Source organism: Boleophthalmus pectinirostris, unplaced genomic scaffold, assembly GCF_026225935.1.
Source record: "Boleophthalmus pectinirostris isolate CB_2022bp ecotype Guang Dong unplaced genomic scaffold, ASM2622593v1 HiC_scaffold_1, whole genome shotgun sequence".
Classification (NCBI taxonomy): Eukaryota; Metazoa; Chordata; class Actinopteri; order Gobiiformes; family Gobiidae; genus Boleophthalmus; species Boleophthalmus pectinirostris.
The window spans coordinates 17,311,415-17,330,506 of NW_026570970.1; the positions used below are offsets into that span (position 1 = coordinate 17,311,415).

A 19,092-nucleotide genomic window follows, 5' to 3' on the forward strand; every position below is an offset into this window, starting at 1 on the left:
GGCGCTGTCAGCTGGTGACTTTTAGAGATGAAATAATGTGGAGGATAGTGGTGGAGCCGCTGTCAGGTCACACAGTCGGTGTTGTGCTGCAATCTGCACTCCAAGTATAACTCCATTATTGAGGGGACTTTAAAATGGGAGCCGTGTGACACACAGCAGGATGATTTAGTTTAATGACCATAGCAGTGACAGCGCTGTGATGGAAATTGGACTCCCCCTGCAAATTTACATCACTTGAGGGTACTTGGGGCTCTTTTAGCGGCTGCACTCCAGAGCACGAGCCATCAGGAGGTCCTGGATATGTCATGCTTGTCACCTTCCTTTAAGTGCATGTGCAGACGTGGGAGAGGGATTAATATTATATAGCCTACGGTAGCACAGAGGCCGTCTTATCAGCGGTGCAGATGTGATAAGCACCTCTACCCCCACCAAAACCAGCGACCATCTCTGAACACGGAGACAAGCATCTCTTTGTGTTGTGTTTCCCTCTCACTGCTCTGGTTCAATGAGACTTTAGCCGCACATTCGCTGCACTTTCACATCTGTTGTAATTTCATGAGCCCGAATCACCCTCTGTGAAATCGTCTTGATCACAACATGCTCCCTTTAATTATTTAGAAACTTGGCACATGTCTTTAGCGATAGTCATCTGAATCCTTTTGATTTCGCTACATTCAGGACCCCTTCACAAGCTGCTTGGATCAGTAGAAAAGCAGATTTCTATGGTGTTTTTGTTGCCTCTACAAATATACTAGATTTTGCCTTATAGGAAAATGTTTATTTATTTAATAAAACGTCACTTTCTGTGGGATGTTTTCCATCACTGCCATGACACTCATCTCGCATTAGTTCACATCAATGCAGATGTCAGTGTGCACAAATTGCATTGCCCTCAGACTGATTCGGAGCTGTGAATGGAAGTTATGGCAACCATCGCTGTCACTTCAGTTTGATCAGAAAAGCACCCAGTGGAACCATGGAAACAACATGTGACACAAAAACATCTACATCAAAGCCCGTATGTACTGTAATTAGATTTTATTGAAGCCAGTTCAGGCAGAAAAGGTGCCGGCTCCAGCACATTGGATCTCCTCCATACTTTTCACAGTACAGTGCATTAAGCCTCTGTATTACATGAAGCAAATATAGTACTGTATATAGCACAGTGATAAATCTGCTACGGCAAAGAGGTATTTGGCATTTATGTACTCTAATCTGACTATGCAGAAGGAGTTGTACACGTCTGGGAGGGAAAGGAAGTGGAAAGCTCTTAGTAATTCATTCAGCCCAATATGCACTTCATTCAAAATGCACCTGTGTCCCCTATGCAGCTATCTATGCAGCTCTTTTAATACAAATTCAGATATGTAGTATTTTAGAATGTACAGATCAAATGTTCTTCTGTACCTGATTTGCAAAATAGGACAGAAATAAAAAGTTGTTCCATAATAAAAATTGGATGGTACAGTTGTAATATACAAACAATCAGAGAAAATGTTGCACAGTTTTGGTCAGTAAATGAGGAGTATGGGTTACAGACCTACTTTGGTGCTAATAAATTGGTTGGATTCTGTCTTGGGATTCTTGCTTTGAAATAAATGAAAGATTCTAATTAGTGCACACAGCACTGTGCACATCAGCAAAGAATGTTATGAAAAAAATAGCAAAGATGGCCAAAGTCATTTCAGCTTAAAACAAAAAATACAGATATGTTGAGATCAGGATAATAATAATATTCTATGATAACATTAATCTTCAGATATGATATACACGTCCATATTTCAGTTACACAGTACCATTATGACGTTACATTGCCAGTACATTGGCTTGATGATAAAATTGATAAAAACATTTTCCATAATTGTATTGTGCACTACAGCCTGATTTGCCTCACAAACATCTATATTTTGCAGGCTGACAGAGATATAAAATAATAATAGAGTATTGATTGACTGGATCTACACCAGGCCCAGGATTCGTGCCACCCACCAGCGGCACGGCATGATCACGCGGCATGCCACCCGACAGCCCCTGTGGTGGTAGGGCCAGGGCCAGTGTCCATAGAGCGGCTCACAGATCCTCTGACAGTGGGTGTAGCCTCTTTGGCATTCGGCGCAGCAGATCCCCCTGTGGTCCAGCATGGGGTCAAAGGTCATAGCGCCGTCCTCGCTGGCCCCTCCGCTCTGAGTCTGCTGGAGACACACACATGTGATGATAGACAGACCCCCCTCGCCCGTTGTGGCATTGTTGTGGGAGATAAAGTGTGACACCTGCTGCTCTCTGATATGTTTACATTACACATGATTTATGAGTCAGCTACACTGGGCCTGGGGCAGGTTGCACTCAGGACAGGACAATGCAGAAACTGGACAATGGACACTCAAAAAAACACTATTCAAGCTTGCACATACATATCAGCAATTCAGAAACATTCTCTGTTCAGTATGGAAAAATTGTATGTCCAATCTACACTCTGTAAACGTCAAAAAAAGCAAATAACACCACTGGCTTTGTGCTAATGCAAACACAGCACAGTGGCTGAGTGGAAAGCACACAAGAAGAAGATTACGAGTTTGATTCTCGGGTCGCCTTGTGAGGAGTTTACATGTCTCCCTCATCAACCCAAAACATGCACAATAGGTCAAGTCCTCCAGCTGGTCAAACCAAGCACATGATGATGGAGATAGGTCCCCAGCCCGCTGCTCCTGGGCGACACTAAACGATGGGTGAAATGTAGAGGACAAATTTCCCTATGGGGACAATAAAGTGTACCTTGACCATAAACTGAAGTCAGATTCATTTCGAGAGTTACAAGTTAAGTGTATGTTAAGTTACAATTGTAACAATTTAGAGAGTGTGGGTTGCTTTTCCAGTAATACTGTATAATTTAAATATTATGAAAATGCTGAAATGTTTGTGTTGTATTGCATTCTGTATCATGTTTCGCGATACCCTACAATTTCCATCTCTAGCCCAGATGATGACTGTAAAAAGAAATAGGCAAAAGGAAAGATAAAATGAAAGTGCAGGTAGCAGATGCTGTGGTCCATGCTGCACAGGGGAGGTCTCTTTATGAGGTTACCTATAGCTACCAAGCCATTCTGTTCCACACAGGCCCATATCAACCTCCTTAGATATGGAAACATGACTTAATATACACTCGATGTTTTGAAAGCACTGCTCATTTAGTCTAAGTCTTTATACAAATCCATCCACATTTGCAATTCTAATACCTCACCAAAACTTTCTCATCTGCTCCGAAATGTGAGTCTATTCTCTTAGGCAACATGAAAATTTATAAGCAGCCAGACTTTTGCCCATTTTAGTTCACAAGTTCGTCAAGTTAAAATGGCATCTGCTATCCCCATGACCTGTAATTACAACAGCTAATACCACACCTACTCATAGCAACTGCAGCTCTATAGCAACAGCTGCTACTCACTAGGTGCGTCTCAATGTCGACTTCTGAGCAGAGCTATAAAGTAGTTGGAGTTTTGAATGATTTTTTTTGGAGCTGTAAAACACCTGTTAACTGAGCAAAGTGTCCCTCGCCCAACTTTTTAGGAGTTCATGTCCTCTTGGAACTGGAAGGTCACTGTACAAGCTGCAAGGAGAATTAGTAAACACTGATAATACAATGATTGAATTTAAATTTAGCTGTCTACCTCTTTATGTTGTGTATTATGGGTATGACGCAAGCTGTAACCTTATATACCATATATGTTGAACCAATGCAAATATTTTTCTACTTTGATCCAAAAATCTGTTCACCCAGTACACTGGTTGGGCCAAGAAAATGATGTAATAAGACTATTGACTGGTCATATTCAGCCAAGAAAATCGGATAATATTTGAATTTTATTTATACAAAGCTGTTCTGTGGTTACTTGAGAGATAAGTTACAGCTACGTGACACATTTGTATCAGTTTTCTCTGATTTTATTTTAGCTGTTAAGGAAATAAATGCTTTTTTCAGTCTCTGCACTGGTATCAGTTTATATCGGATATTACCAGATACTTAATGCTGTAGTATCGAAATGGGTATAAGAACTGAAAAAGCTGGATTGGTGCACACCTAGATTAAAAGTAGAATAGAGGTTTATTTAAAATTTCATACACAATGCTGTCTCTCTCTAGCCAGGCTGGCGCTACATAGTGTCTTCGCTCAATTTCATTTCTCTGCAGCGACTAGTTCAGGAATCGGAATACACTAGAAGGTTTCCAAGAACCTCGGAGGTTTTAGACCGTGCAGCCAATCAGCGAAGAGTTGTGAAGCCATGACGTCAAAGGCCACTCTGGTCCCTTTTGTGGTACAGCACAAAAGTAAACAAAGTGGTCGAAATGGATGTAGAAGAAGCCATACATTCTGTTGGCAACGAGATTGACGATTTAAAGCTGGAACAACATAGAATGTTTGGTAAATTTTATCAAGGGGAAAGACGTTATTGCCCTTCTTCCTACGGTATTTGGCACATTACATACGTCATGAACAAATAGCAGCAATTAGTTAAATAAAAAAAAGTACCTGCCTGCCATCGAGTCAACGAATCCTAAATCTGCGAGGTCAGACGGTTTCCATGTAGTGAAACCAGCTAATGAATCAGGTTAGTCTCTCTCCCCAGATGTGAGGTAAATATGTTCAAATGAAATACTGCTTTTATTGACAATTTTAAGGTTAACGTACTCTTGATTACAAAAACATTGTACATATTGATCAGTTTGTTGAAGCTGTCATTTGATATTTTGTTCTCAAGCCAATTATCAAATAATAATGTTTATTGTATATGTATGTTTATAATAATGTGTTATGTATATATGCAATACATTTTATGAAAAAAAAAAAAAAAAAATCCAATAAGAAAGCAGAATGAGACTCAGATAACCACTCCCTGTAGAACTATCTGCATTATCATTCTGAACTTTCTGCTCCTTTCCCCCCTTTTTGCTGTCCTACCAGTTGTCTGAATTAGGTTTATAGAGTCTCTCCAAAATCAATTAACAAGTTGCAACTTCCTTAGCTGAACTCAGCACTTGTATCTTTCTTGTGTGCTGCTATTACTGCTTTAGATGGAGTCTCCTCCCTCTCAGTCTCAGTGATATGGATGCATTGGCACTCACATGGTATGGGTTTTCGGGGTTGAATGCTGACCCGGCAGACTGTGGTCCATTGTCTTCCTGTTCCTCTGCGGCTCTGGGGGCTTCCTGGTCGGGGCCCCTCTCCTCTCCGGCAGCTGGCCTGGTCCGGCGCGGTTTAAACTGCCGCGTGCCTCTCCCCGCCTCTCTCCTCCTCCTCTGCCTCGCTCCATCTGTCAGGACCACCACAAGGGACGCTGGGTACTGGGTCAACATCACCAAGGCGCCATGCACGTCCTCCCAGCGCGGGGCGTACATAGTCTGTGCCGTCTCTGAGGCCTTCTGAATTATTCAATTAGCAGCAGTGATACTAGCAAGTGCTCCTGCATATTTCACCATCATTCTTTTTTAATATTAGTACGAGTTTTGGCTCTAAATGCGATGTATATTCAGGATGTCTGAGTCAAGTTCACATCAAGGTTTTTACAGTTTACAAGGGCGTCGGACTAGATTCGGAACATGAAAGGACTGGACTTTGGTTGCATCTAAATCGTGTGATATACTTGAGTAAAAGTATTGATACTTTGCTGCTGGTGTCATCATTATTCTCTGGGGGTGTGAAGCTAACTGATAGCACTACTCAGTTAGACTTAAAGGTGCATTATGTAACTTTTCTGGTGGAGGGTCCATCACCTGCTTGTTTCTCTGGATATGTCGTTGCTCTGTATGACATTAAACAAGCCAAGCTGGCGTCACCTAGTGCCTCCACTCAGTTTCATTTCTCTCCAGCAACTAGGTCCGGCTACTAGGAATGGGAATATACTAGACGGTTTGCAAGAACCCTGGAAGTGCAAGTCCAGGCACCAGCCAACCAGCAAAGAGCCATACATTCTGTGTTGACAACGATTTCCAAGATTGAGGATTTAAAGCTGTAACAAAGAGAATGTTTGGTGAATTTTATCAAGGGGAAAGACGTTATTGCCCTTCTTCCTGCGGGATTTGGGAAAAGCTTAATATTCCAGTAAGCCCCGTTAGTGAAGCATTACATACGTCACACCCAAATCCAAAAAAGCACCTGCCTACCGTCGAGTGAATGAATCCTAACACTGGGAGGTCAGACGGTTTCCACAAAGTCAACCAGCTGATAAATCACACTAACATTAAACAGCTCTAACTTACATTTATTCAATTACGGGTGGTTTTATAGCTCAAAAATATCTAGAAAACAGCCATTCTGATTTGTGGGATGGGGTTGCCTCTTCACAGATCTGACCTGTAACTTGGTCTGGTTTGGTCTCCATGAAGATAGAAAGGTTTAATACCAAATGGTGAAACATTGCAGACAAATCAATAACATAATAAAAGCATTTGACGGACCCTTCACCAGAAAAGTTACATAATCTATCTTCATGGAGACCAAACTAGTACAAGTTACAGGTCAGATCTATGGAGAGGCAACCACATTTACTGTAAAAATGCCTGTTTTTCCAAGATTTTTTGAGCTATAAAACCACCTGTAAAGCTGTATTTAATATCATACTGTGAAACATTCCAGGCAGAGAAATTTCATACTCATATAGAAACAAGAAGTTACATAGTGCACCTTTAACATTGTTGTTTTCTTCCTTCTATACGAGAACCACTAAAACTTCTACATCTTGGCTACAGATTATTGCCTTGACTCCGCTCGCTGCACTATTTGACATAATAATAAAATTAACTTCTCGTCCGATCCATATAACTGTCCATATACTTTCTTATATTATCTTCGTACCACTGATGTACCATTAAGTTTGTGTTTTCTGTACTTTACCAAGGCCTGATCAGGTTCATTGCCAGGCTTTTCAACGATGTGGTACAGCTCAATGTTCTAATTGATTGAATACAAATCCAAACTTTTATTAAGTCTTAACCTTCTGACCTTCAGTATACATTCATAAACACACATAAACTTTCCGAAGGCTACACTGAAGGTAAATGTGGACTTCTCCATCTAGTAGTTGTTTTACATTAATTAAAACCAACACTGCATGTGATAATAATTGGATTATTTTCAGAAAACAATTACAAGTGACATTATCTGCACTTATCAATTAAAACATACATATGCCAAATAAATATGATAATTAAATTAACAATAAAAATATTTGGTAAAGATAATAATAGACGAGAAAATAATACACAAGATGAAAATATTTACTACAGTATTTTAGTTTCTAGTGGGCTTTTGTACATGATTTAAGTAATGGTGCCAGTACACAATCAACTCATCTGTCTACCATAGCATTTTTTTATTTTTTTTTATTTTATTGTTAATTGTTGTTGTTAAATGTATCTATTAATGAACCACAAAAACACTGCAGCTGTAATGAAGGGAAGAGGGTCACGATTTATTAATAAAATTGGTTCATTATTATAAATTAAAGGTGCAGTATTTGATTTTTACCTCCTTGTAAATGTGAAATACAGTGTTTCATTTTAAAAGGTTTTCAGTGGTCCAAAGTTATTCCTCACTTACCTTATGCATTCCAAGTATCCTAATTATTCACTGTGATTAGTTTATAAGAGCTTTTCACTGCTACAACTAGCATGCTAACAGTGCACTTCCTGATTATCATAGAGTAAAACACTATAATTGGATATCAACAGTACACGGGGGACATAGTTTGAGCTGCTTATACGATATATCTGTACTGAGACAAGGCAAATTTTGCTCAATTACTGTACTGGCCTTTAAAGATGCATTGTGTAACTTTTCTGGTGGAGGGTCAGTCAAATGCTTTTCTCTCTGTGAAGATGTCACTGCTTTGTCTGCAGTGTTTCACAGTATGACATTAAACCTTTCTATTCTCACGGAGGCCAAACCAGACTAAGTTAGAGGTCAGATCTTTGGAGAGGCGACCCCACTCACAGTCAGAATGCCTGTTTTTAGGTATTTTGAGCTATAAAACCACCTGTAATTGAATAATTGTAAGGTAGAGCTGTTGAAAGGGAAGGTATGGAATTCTGGACATAGGACCGTATTTCCTAGTGAGCCAGAGTGTTGGAGACATGCGGAGACACTTTTTAAAATATTCCATCCAGTCCTTGTATTTGCAGAGGTCGCTGGTGCTAGGACTAGCGCATGTCAATGGCCATAGTTAGCCTGCCACTAAAAACAGTCTTACCCACTCCACTAAACACCCGAAGCAATTCAGTTATTACGCCAGACTGTCAATATAAATGCCTGTGCTGATAGAATAATGTTTGAAATAAAACTAACCTTGCATCGCATTAATTGTCGCATGTTGAGGGACTATTTTCACAGCAGCAACAGAATTTTACTTTGCTGGTAAGATAGGTCCTAGGTGATATCAGTCCGCCACTGCCAAACTTTCTATAAGGAAGTACAACTCACTGCTGCTGCTCAGACATAAATCCTTCAAATGCAAGGTTGGTTTTACTTCTAAAATTATTCTATCAACACAGACATTTACATCGACAGTCTAGCGTAATAATAGATTTGTTTCGGGTGCTTTGTGGAGTAGGTAAGACTGTTTTTAGTGGTAGACTAACCATGGCCATTAACATGCACTAACCTAGCACCAGTGACCTCTGCAAATACAAGGACTGGATGGAATATTTTAAAAAAGTGTTTCCACATGTCTCCAACACTCTGGCTAACTAAGAAAGAGGTCCTATGTCCAAAATTCCAGACTGTTCCTTTAATATCATACTGTGGAATATTCCAGGCAGAGCAGTGATATATTCATAGAAACAAACAGGTGACGAACCTCCAACCAAAAAGTTGCATAGTGTACCTTCAAATACACAGTGCTGTAATGTCCAGAGTGTGTCTTAGTTCTGAGGTGAGTGCTTTTTCTTTCACACTGTTCCTGTGAGTGCAACATTAAGAACATCATTAGACTTGTGAAATGAATATTGTGTTATATCACCTTTAGGGGAGGCAGGCTCGAGCCAGTATATGGGCAGACCTTTGCATAGGCTTATAATCTTTTTGCTCAGAAATTCTGTGTCCGTCACTGGCCGATCCAAAGCCACCCATGTCATGATCTGCTCCTCGGATCTCACAGGCAGGATCTCATCTCTCTGTATAGCACAAAAGCACACAGCGTTCCTTGAAAAAGTTGAGACGGAACGCAAAATAGCAACACTGTGCGCGTATTTGTGTCTCTGTAAATACCGGGTCGGGCGTCAGTAGCTCCGTGTTGTCACTTTCCACGTCTGGCAGGTCGTCTTTGATTTGGGATTTTATAAAGCACTTGTCTCCACCGAAGAAGCGGATTCCCGTTATTCCCTGTTCCAAATCACAGAGATGCCATATTTACACTCAGGCCCGCGCGACTTTGCTAAGCACACACTAAGTCTCATCAGGCGGAAAAAAAAAAAAAAAAAAAAAAAAAAACAGAACAAGGACAAACTCACTCACACTTTGAAAATCGTGGATCTCCAACGCCTCAGCCCCCTCCCCTGTTTTAAATCTCTCCAGGTTATTGTCAGAATCAATTTCCGCCGATGCCTCCCTCAGTTCGCCGTTGATGTTCATACTGTAGCGCACATTGTAAACCTGGAGGCGGTTCAGAAAAGAGGATGGGTTAGTTTAATCCAAAAAAAGATGCTAGCTGCAAAAGCAACCAAGAACACACTCTCACAAATATAAGCTCATTAGGAGACAAATAAAAAGTCTTAAAACCGCCTCTTGTGATTTACCCGTAATGCAATTTGTATGGTGAAACGAAGCAAGCCTCGCCATCTACACACAGTAACTTTAGTAATTATGGTAATCCGCATAATTATCATCATTAATCAGACTCGGTTGCAATTAACATTTACTGTATCTCGTGTTGGGATCTGCATGCACTCATCAACAGTGTTAGCGATAAGGCTTACGTTTCTTTCCGTGACCTTCCAGAAGAACAAAGCAGCCACAGATGCGCATAACAATAAAATAGCGGCGAGGACCAGGGCCAGGGCGCCAAATCTCAGGAGAGGGCTGAGCGCAGAGGACCGGCCGGGGCTGGGCATGTAGACCTTTAAGTGAGAGCAAATACACATTACTGAGCACGGAGAGGGGCTCAGGGGTAAAGGCCTCCACTTCTGAAATTATGGTTATTGTTGTTTTGTTGCACAGTGGTGAAGAGTAGTCAAATGTGAAGTATACACAAAATAGATCTCTACCAAGGCGCTGGTCCTAACATGCAGTGGTGTGTACACTAGGAAGTCCAATCTCTACTGAACAAAAGGTGAACGCTAGCTGGTGGAATAGAGCATTTTGAGCTTTGGAGATGTAAACAGACTAATAATGCAGGGTAACTCAAACTTCTGATATCAACATTATGCCATGATTTAAAGCTCATATGAGTCAATTTTGTGTATATTTTGCTTTCTTGTTAATGAACTGAATTAAATGTGGCTCCTTTTAAAATGAAAAACTGTTCATTTAGGTTCCAGTATTGATTGGAAGATTGACCAGTAATGATGTATGTAGAATCTAGACATGCCCTCTGTATGATCTTCTAGTCCATGGGAAATGGTTCCTGTTTTTCAAATGGTTATTTTTGTATTCCACAATGTGAATACATATATACAAGGCAAAAAAAACAAAAAACAAACAAACAAAAAAAACACACACAGTCAAAATACACACACACAAAGACTTATACCAAGGCACTGAGCCCCTAGCATGCAATGGTAAATATAGTATCCATAAATGTAGCCCTACTGCAAGATCTTCAAGTTCAAGGATAAAGGCTCCATCCTCTCATCTGACACTCTACAATGTGAATACAAAAGTAACATACATGCAAAAACAACCTCTACCAAGGCACTGGTCTCTAGCATTCAATGGTATTATGCAATGGTAAATATATATGTATATAATTGTTGTACTGTAAGAGCTTCTAGTTCAGGGGTAAAGGCTTCTTTCCCTCAAACGATGGTTATTGTTGTGGTAACATTTTCTAATAATCCGAATTAGCTTTAATAAAGCACAAACCAAGACGTAAGGAACAAATAGTTTCATCAAGGGGTTAGAGTAATTAAGTCGTTAGTAAACCTGAATCATTCTATCTCCACTGTCCATTATAATTTGTCCATCATCATATTATCATTATCATATCTTTGTTCATGCTTTAGTAAGGTGTAGTTATGATAAAGTGGCACTGAATTAAAAAAATACATAATTGCACTATGAATATAAATGCATTTTTTATATATCTGTCTACTCTAGTTATTAGTTGAGTGTTTAGGAGACTATAATGTAACATTGTACGAAAGGTCAAATTGATTATTACTGAAGAAAATGCAAAAGTTACAAAACTGACCTCTTATGGTAAATGCAATCATTAGACAGTACAGTGGGAGGATGTGCAATTGTTCCGAGAAAGATGGGTAGCCTTCTCTGTAACCTCACTGTAACCTTGTATATAAGAATCTGGAGTTAGTCAGTTAATTAACATCTATTCCACACCCTAATAAAAGAATTAATGTGACTAAATGTGCAGTATAAATAGAGAATTTACATACTGGGATAGGATGTTGGAAACAGTCCACTTTTTCCCCGGGCTCTTGCATGGTGCTTGGTTCAGTTTCTCCTATAAGTCTGATGTTTCTGTCAGATTCAGGTTAAGCTGGGAGGCCTGCAGGCACTAATGTGGGAATGACGTCCAGTTGATGCAACACATTCTTCATATAAACGTTACCTGTGGCGTTTATATGGGATGTAATAGGCAGCTGAAGCAAGACGGCCATCCTCTTGGTAAGTGCTTCAGAACTGGCCAGAGAGAGCCTACTTTGTTGTCAGGGCAACCGGTTCCATACAGAGGTTGAAGCCCCCCCAATCAACATACCCACTCAATCATAATCAATGGTGGAAAGAGTTTGTACTCTCGTGAAAGGACAGTTGCATGTGTAGGATTTGCTCAGTTATGAAGTACTGCTGCCAAATACACTATACAAAAATGTACTACTATTACTACTCAATGTACTACATAATCACTAAAGATGTAATGATATCCAAATCTCTCTGTACGATATTATCACAATATGCATCTCACGGTACGATATTTTCTGCAATATTTTGGTGAGGCTAATATAATTGTAAATAGGACACATTTGTGCTTTTGAAATACCTTGACAAGATTTTGGTGTGAATTATTTCCATCATAATCCCAAGAATTCAAATAAAAAACATATCTCTTCATGTTGTTTGCGCTGAAATGAATCATGGGATATGTGGTTCCCAATGTTCATAAGCTGTTGCTACCTTAAAACCATTTAAGCATTTAAGTAAAGGAGCTTGTAATTCGTTATACTATGAGAGCCCAAGATATTATTGTGAGACTTTTGACGATATGATACCACTATATTTCGATTATTGTTACATCCTTAGTAGTGACTAGTTTAAATCACCTTTTTACACAACACAAAATCCATTAAACTATGTAGAACTAAATTAAATAGTTTTATAGGGCCCATATTATACATCAAATCATACCTGGAGTTGTTTTGTTTCATTCACATGTTTAACAAACAAATCCTACATATTTAGACTTAGTTTAGTACACTTTGTTCCACCTTGTGATGTCATGTGGCGATACGGAAAGTGCTCCACTAAACTCCATCCACCTTCAATAGAATCATATGAATAATTTCAGAACTGGAATTGCGAATCCCTAATGAAAATAAGGTAAAATGTAGCTGTTAATTTGAAAACTACCTCTTGGTGACATCACAAGGTGGAACTGAGCATGTATGATTGTATAATTTTAAATGGAACTAAGTACAATTACATGCTGGAATTACACTAATTTACACTCAGGTACACTAGGTATTTTTCATCCTTGATCATAATTATCATTTTTGTATTGTGCATAGTGTTTATGAAACACTAGAAATGCTGCAGGAAATCGTGTATCTTTGTGAGTTAAATAAATGCATTTTGAATTACAGGTAAACCACTTTCAAATTAAAATCAAACAAAAATGCAATCAAACTAAAAAATAATTATACAGAGTTTGTGGTGAGTGAGATACGGAGCCCTTGCTTTATCTCCAGACAGTTTAAATTTTCATCTTGTTACAAATTTGAGCACATTTTCAGAAAGCGACTTGTTTACCAGAGAAAATTCAATTCATTATTCAATATATAGTATGGATATAAAGAGCTAAGAGTGGGATACATAATTTATGGAGGTATCTGGTGAGATTGCAGATTACTTCTTCAGCCTTTAAGCCCCTGAGATGTGTGCAGCGGTTAGGACTCTTGCCTCATAACCAGAATGTTTGGAGTTGGATTCCTGGACTGGGTAAGGTTTCTCCGTTGTTCTTAAGTTTTGTGTCACAGTTGTTCTTAACAATTTGAGATTTATTTTAAAGGTGCACTAAGTAACATTTCTGGTGGCGAGTATGCTACCTACTTCATTGCTTTTCCTAAAATGTTCCACAGCATGGCATTAAATGTATCTATCTTCATCATACAGGTGGTGAGATGAGGCCAAGTTAAGGGTCAGATCTAGGGAGAGGCTCACAGTAAGTACTACATATTTTTGAGCAATGAAAACAAAATAAAATGTTAAACATTCATACATTCTAAACTGAAATGTCTGTGTAATCTAAAACTTTTGTCCAGTGACAGAATTGAATTTTTATTTACAATTATTTTACAATAATTTTCTATTACAAACCAAAAGGGATGTAACAATAACCAAAATATCATGATATTGTGGAGTAGAAATAAGGATGGCAGAGGCACGCTGATTTGCGATGTGTTTATTAATAGCTGCAAATCAGAGTGCTTCTGCCATCCTTATTTCTACTCCACAAGAATTGAAGCCCTCCGGTTTGATGAACACTTGTATGCGTAAGTTTTGATCCAGTGCAGCACTTCAGTATCATTATTTTTATCATGATATTGTATCATCAGAAGTCTCACAATAATATCGAATTACAAGCTCCTTTGCTTAAATGCATGGTTTTACAGTAGCAACCGCTTATAAACATAGGGAACTACATATCCCATGATTCATTTCAGTGCAGACAACAGGAAGAGATATGTTTTTACTTGAATTCTTTGGATTATGACAGTAATAATTCACACCAAAATCTTGTCAAGGTATTTTATAAGTAAAAAAGTGTCCCATCTATAATTATACTAGCCTCTTCAAAATATTGCAGTAAACATCGTACCATGAGATGCATATCGTGACAATATTGTACCGTGAGATTTGGATACTATTACATCCCTACAAACCAAGCAATGAGATCTGCATGGAGAGGCTGTCCTTATACTCCATCAGAAAAGTTACACAGTGCACCGTTAATTACAGTTCATTACAATTTTGTGCAGCAAGAAATGTGCTCAAAACAAGATTCAACCAGCTTATTTTTTTTATTTTAAAAAATGATACTGGGAAAACACCTCTCACCCACTTCTCTGCTTCTTCAAATGTCACCTTTTCTAAGACAAATAAATGTAAAATGTGTTATTTGAATGCAATTACGCACTGGTGTTTGTTATAGTGTTTTGACAGAAATTCAGTTTGTTCAGCTGTAAATCTGCTCAATTTTGCACTGCGTGTCTGTATTATTTATGAAGCAGATTTCAGTGTGTCATGTTGACTTTTTCAGAGGTTTTATCAAGTGGCTTGTTTTGAAGAAACCCGCATTGTGCTTCTTGACATTTTACTGAAGTGTTATATGCAGTTTGCTCTACTTTTGCCTTCTACCGTTACTGTAAAATGTCTTCAAGCTGTGTAAAGAAAAGGAATTCTCGACAGTGTTGGAAAAGCAACGGTGTACAGTACAGCATCTAACTGGCATTTCACTAATTATAGATGTCTTATAGCTCCAAACTGTGAGGGGGAGTTGCTACTTCACAGAGCTGACCTAGTGATGTTACCTGCTCGTCTCCATGGCGATACAGTACATATACCTTCATTTTAGACACAAACAAACACTAAACAACAGGATTTTGTAGCATTGGTAGTATTTCCTTTTTTTTTTTTTTCCACCCTGTAAATAGAAGGTATACAATCTTTCTTGTTGAGGTATTTAGCTGCAGTGTTGATACTTTGCAGCTGATGTCATATCGTCAACATTCCCTGAGGGTGTGATGCTAACTCAAGCTATACTTTAAAGGGACAGTCCGGAATTTTGGACATAGGACCTCATTCCCTAGTTAACCAGAGTGTTGGAGACGTGTGGAAACACTTCTTTAAATATTCCATTCAGTCCTTGTATTTGCAGAGGTCGCTGGTGCTAGGCTAGTGCATGTCAATGGCCATAGTTATCCTGCCACTAAAAACAGTCTTACCTGCTCCACAAAACATCCAAAACAAATCTATTATTATGGCAGACTGCCGATGTAAATGTCTGTGTTGATAGAATAATTTTAGAAGTAAAACCAACCTTGCATTTGAAGGATTTATGTCTGAGCAGCAGCAGCGAGTTGTACTTCCTGATAGAAAGCTTGGCAGCGGCGGACTAATATCACCTAGCACCTATCTTACCGGCAAAGTAAAACTCCGCTGCTGCTGAGAAAACAGTCCCTCAACATGCGACAATTCATGAATTCATTCATGCAAGCATAGACTGTATAAAAGAAGTGGACTGCATGAGTGTGATGTCACCCATAGCATTCAGTGCCTCTCAAATGAGGCTTGCGATGCTAATGGTCACAGAAGCGAATCTGGAGCCAGGCTCTATGTTAAGAATAGGATTTTTCTGATGGACAAAATAACAACAACAACAATTAAAAAAAAAAAAAAATCAGGATCATCTAGAGTGGGTTTTAAGACCAAACTGATGAGGCTCACTGCAGCAGTTACAGAGAAAGAGGCCACAAGATCCAAATGTAAGTCAATTGGAGCCAGAGTCAGAAGGAGCTGGAAGAGCCTCCTGACACACTTCTTATTTGGCACGTGGCAGCTAGCGCGTTAGCTATGTCCACTCATATATACAGTCCATGGATGCAAGGTTAATTTTATTTCAAACAGAGACATTCACATCAGCAGTCTGACATAATAATAGATTTACTTCAGACGCTTTGTGGAGTGGGTAAGACAGTGGCAGGATAACTATAGCAATTGACATGCGCTAGCCTAGCACCAGCGACCTCTGCAAATACAAGGACTTTATGGAATATTTTTAAAAAGTGTCTCCGCACACTCTGGCTCACTAGGAAATCAGGTCCTATGTCCAAAATTCCAGACTGTCCCTTTAATAGTAGCTTTGTCTTAACACAATCTGAAACTGATTTAACCGGAACTACATGTGAGGTGATTTGTGCTGTTATACAAGTCCCTCTCACTTAAAATAACAGACACAAACTACTTAGCATTAGCCAAGACTTTTTCAGTTAATCACGTTCTTTGTGTGGAAAATCAAACACCTAAACAGGACAATGAGCACTCGTATTGATCACAGACTCCTGAAAATGTGTTATAATGTGTTGTTTGAATCAATTTAGTGCTTTTTGTTGAGTTTTCAAACTGTCTGAAAACGTTTTTTGGCATTGCTGACTAATGTGTGCATTGAATCACCATGGTAACTCCTAAACATTCCACCATTAGAGATACATGTAGAACACCCCAAGTATCAAATTTATACACACCAAATTACAAATCCAATAGTGGTGGTAAAAAATAAAATAAAATACAAAAATCCAATAGTGATACTTCTGAAATAAAAAAGTTAGTAGAAAAATTATGAAAAGTGTATACAAGTTTAAGTGTATACAAGTAGTAGCTGCATTTACGTAGTGATAGCAACTTGCGACAAACAGAAGTATTACATTTTTTTTATGTTATTTACTGTCCAATGAATGTCCCAGAAACATGCTGCACCTTATCTAATGTCAAGTTCACCTATGAAAACCTCACACAATAACATCTTTTTTGGGCCCACTCTCTATTATTCCTCTGTAATAGCGAATTTTATGGTTTGGCAACAGGATGGCCTGGTCAAGGTTACTTACTTCTTATCATAACTTTTAAAGGAAGAAAACACACATAAGAATAAAATGGATTCAAATTTGCCATGCAGCTGTTGCTTGGAAACAGATTGGAGCACATTTTTGGGATAATTGCTAGGCTGCCAAGCAATCAGAAAGGTGAGGAGATTCTTTGACCCAAGTTAACAACATTGTGTACCATGAAAAGAAAGTGACATTGGCTTATGCTTGCTGTCAATTTTGCTGTGATCGTAAGAAATAGGAAAACATAGTAGGTTTTATTTCTTGTGGATTAAGCGGATTTACGCATGTATTCAGCCGGGTAAATCAGGTCATTGTGTTGGACAATAGGGAGTTAACAAGAAGCCTGGACACCCACACAGCGGCTCATCAGTCAAAACGTTACGACCATAACGTGTAATACTGCTGGTCATGACAAAGTATATTCACATCAGGCAAAACAATATGACCACGTGTCTCATTTGTTCAACTGCTTGATCGATGCTAAAACTAATATAAAAACTAGATTTGAATCATAGTCTGATCTGTATCAAAACTTGTAACATGGTGATATTAAAGGGCCCATATTACAATATTTTCTGATCTAGTGTGTGCAATAATGCTGTTTCCTCATCAAAAACAGACCTGGAGTTGTGTTTTGTTTCATCATTCGCACATGTTTAACACACAAACCCTGCATATATTTCTGTTCCCCCTTGTGATATTATATGGCCACACAGGAAGGGCTCCACTGTGTTAAAATACATACACTTTCACTAGAATCATTTGGGTGATTTCAGCGCTGGAATTGCTAAACTCTACTCAGTTTAAGTTAGAAATCTACCACTACATGACATCAAAAGGTGGAACAGAGAATTTTGAGCTTTGGAAATGTAGACACACTAATAATAAAATGTTACTCAAATGATTATGAAACAAAACACAACTCCAGGTCTGTTTTTGAAGTAACAATATTCTAACATGGTTTAAAGCTCACAAGAGTCCATTTTGTGGAATATAGGACCACAAAGAAATCACAATTTTATGTGTTGAAAATTACTTTGTTTTTTCATTATTGTTTGTTAAAAATTTCGATTGAGCATAGAGCATTTTCCTCTCGACATTGGATTTGAAATGATAGTTTTGAGAAAAGACTAGGATGTTCTGATTGGACAAAACTTTTATAACAATGGGTGTAACAGTAACCAAAATATGTGATAAAAGTGACATTGTATCATTAAAAGTCTCTCAATAATATCGTGGGTCATCACAATATGTCAAATCACAACTTTCTTTGCTTAAATTCATTGTTATGGTGCAGCAATAGCTAAAGAAACAGAGGGAACTACATCGACCAAGATCCTTTGCTCTGTTTTGGTGCAAACTACATGAAGAAATAGCAGTTCTTAATTCTTTGAATTAAGTCTTTTCAAGGCATTTTAAGAGGAGCATATTCAAATTTTGTTCGCCTCCACAAAATATCGCAATAAATATCGTACCCTGAGATTTGGATATTGTTACATCCCTACTTATAAGTGTTCATAATATAATTTTTCTTTGGATTATTATTTTACTTTTCTGGACACTCAGAGAACATTTACATTTCATTTTCATTCACTTCACACTTGAGGGAGGTAAGCTCCAACAGTAGCTGCAGGGGGCCAACTGACAGAGCTGCGGCTGCCAATCTGTCTCAACAGCCTCTCATGACATTCATATTAAAGCAGGGTGGATGAAGTGCCTTGCCCAAGGACACAATAACAATACACGCTGGCCGCCAACTTTTCAACAAGACAATGACTCTCCCATCTGAGACACCGAGAACATAAAAATGCTCACCTGATTTCAACTTGTTTTACCCAACAAACTGCAATGTGTTCTCTATTATTCTGTCATAATCACTTGCCAATTTTCAACCATTTGTGCCTCCCATGCATTCTATGTTGCCAAGTTACCACAATAAAACACTTTAAAGGGGCCATTATACACTATTTTCTGATTTATGTTATAATTTTATTTCCTCATCACAAACATACCTGGAGTTGTGTTTTGTTTCATTCACACAAGTTT

At 38.6% G+C, this 19,092-nt stretch overlaps 1 protein-coding gene across 1 annotated transcript; it reads right to left on the reverse strand.

Annotated features, from left to right (window-relative positions):
• Positions 1-1,958: 1,958 nt before the first annotated feature.
• Positions 1,959-11,646, reverse strand: cnmd (chondromodulin). Its single transcript, XM_055151860.1, has 7 exons — positions 11,599-11,646; positions 9,964-10,104; positions 9,503-9,640; positions 9,257-9,370; positions 9,009-9,162; positions 5,119-5,306; positions 1,959-2,189 (listed from the first exon to the last, which is right to left on the reverse strand). Exons 1-7 carry the CDS (start codon positions 11,644-11,646, stop codon positions 1,959-1,961), a joined length of 1,014 nt encoding a protein of 337 aa, XP_055007835.1.
• Positions 11,647-19,092: the final 7,446 nt, after the last annotated feature.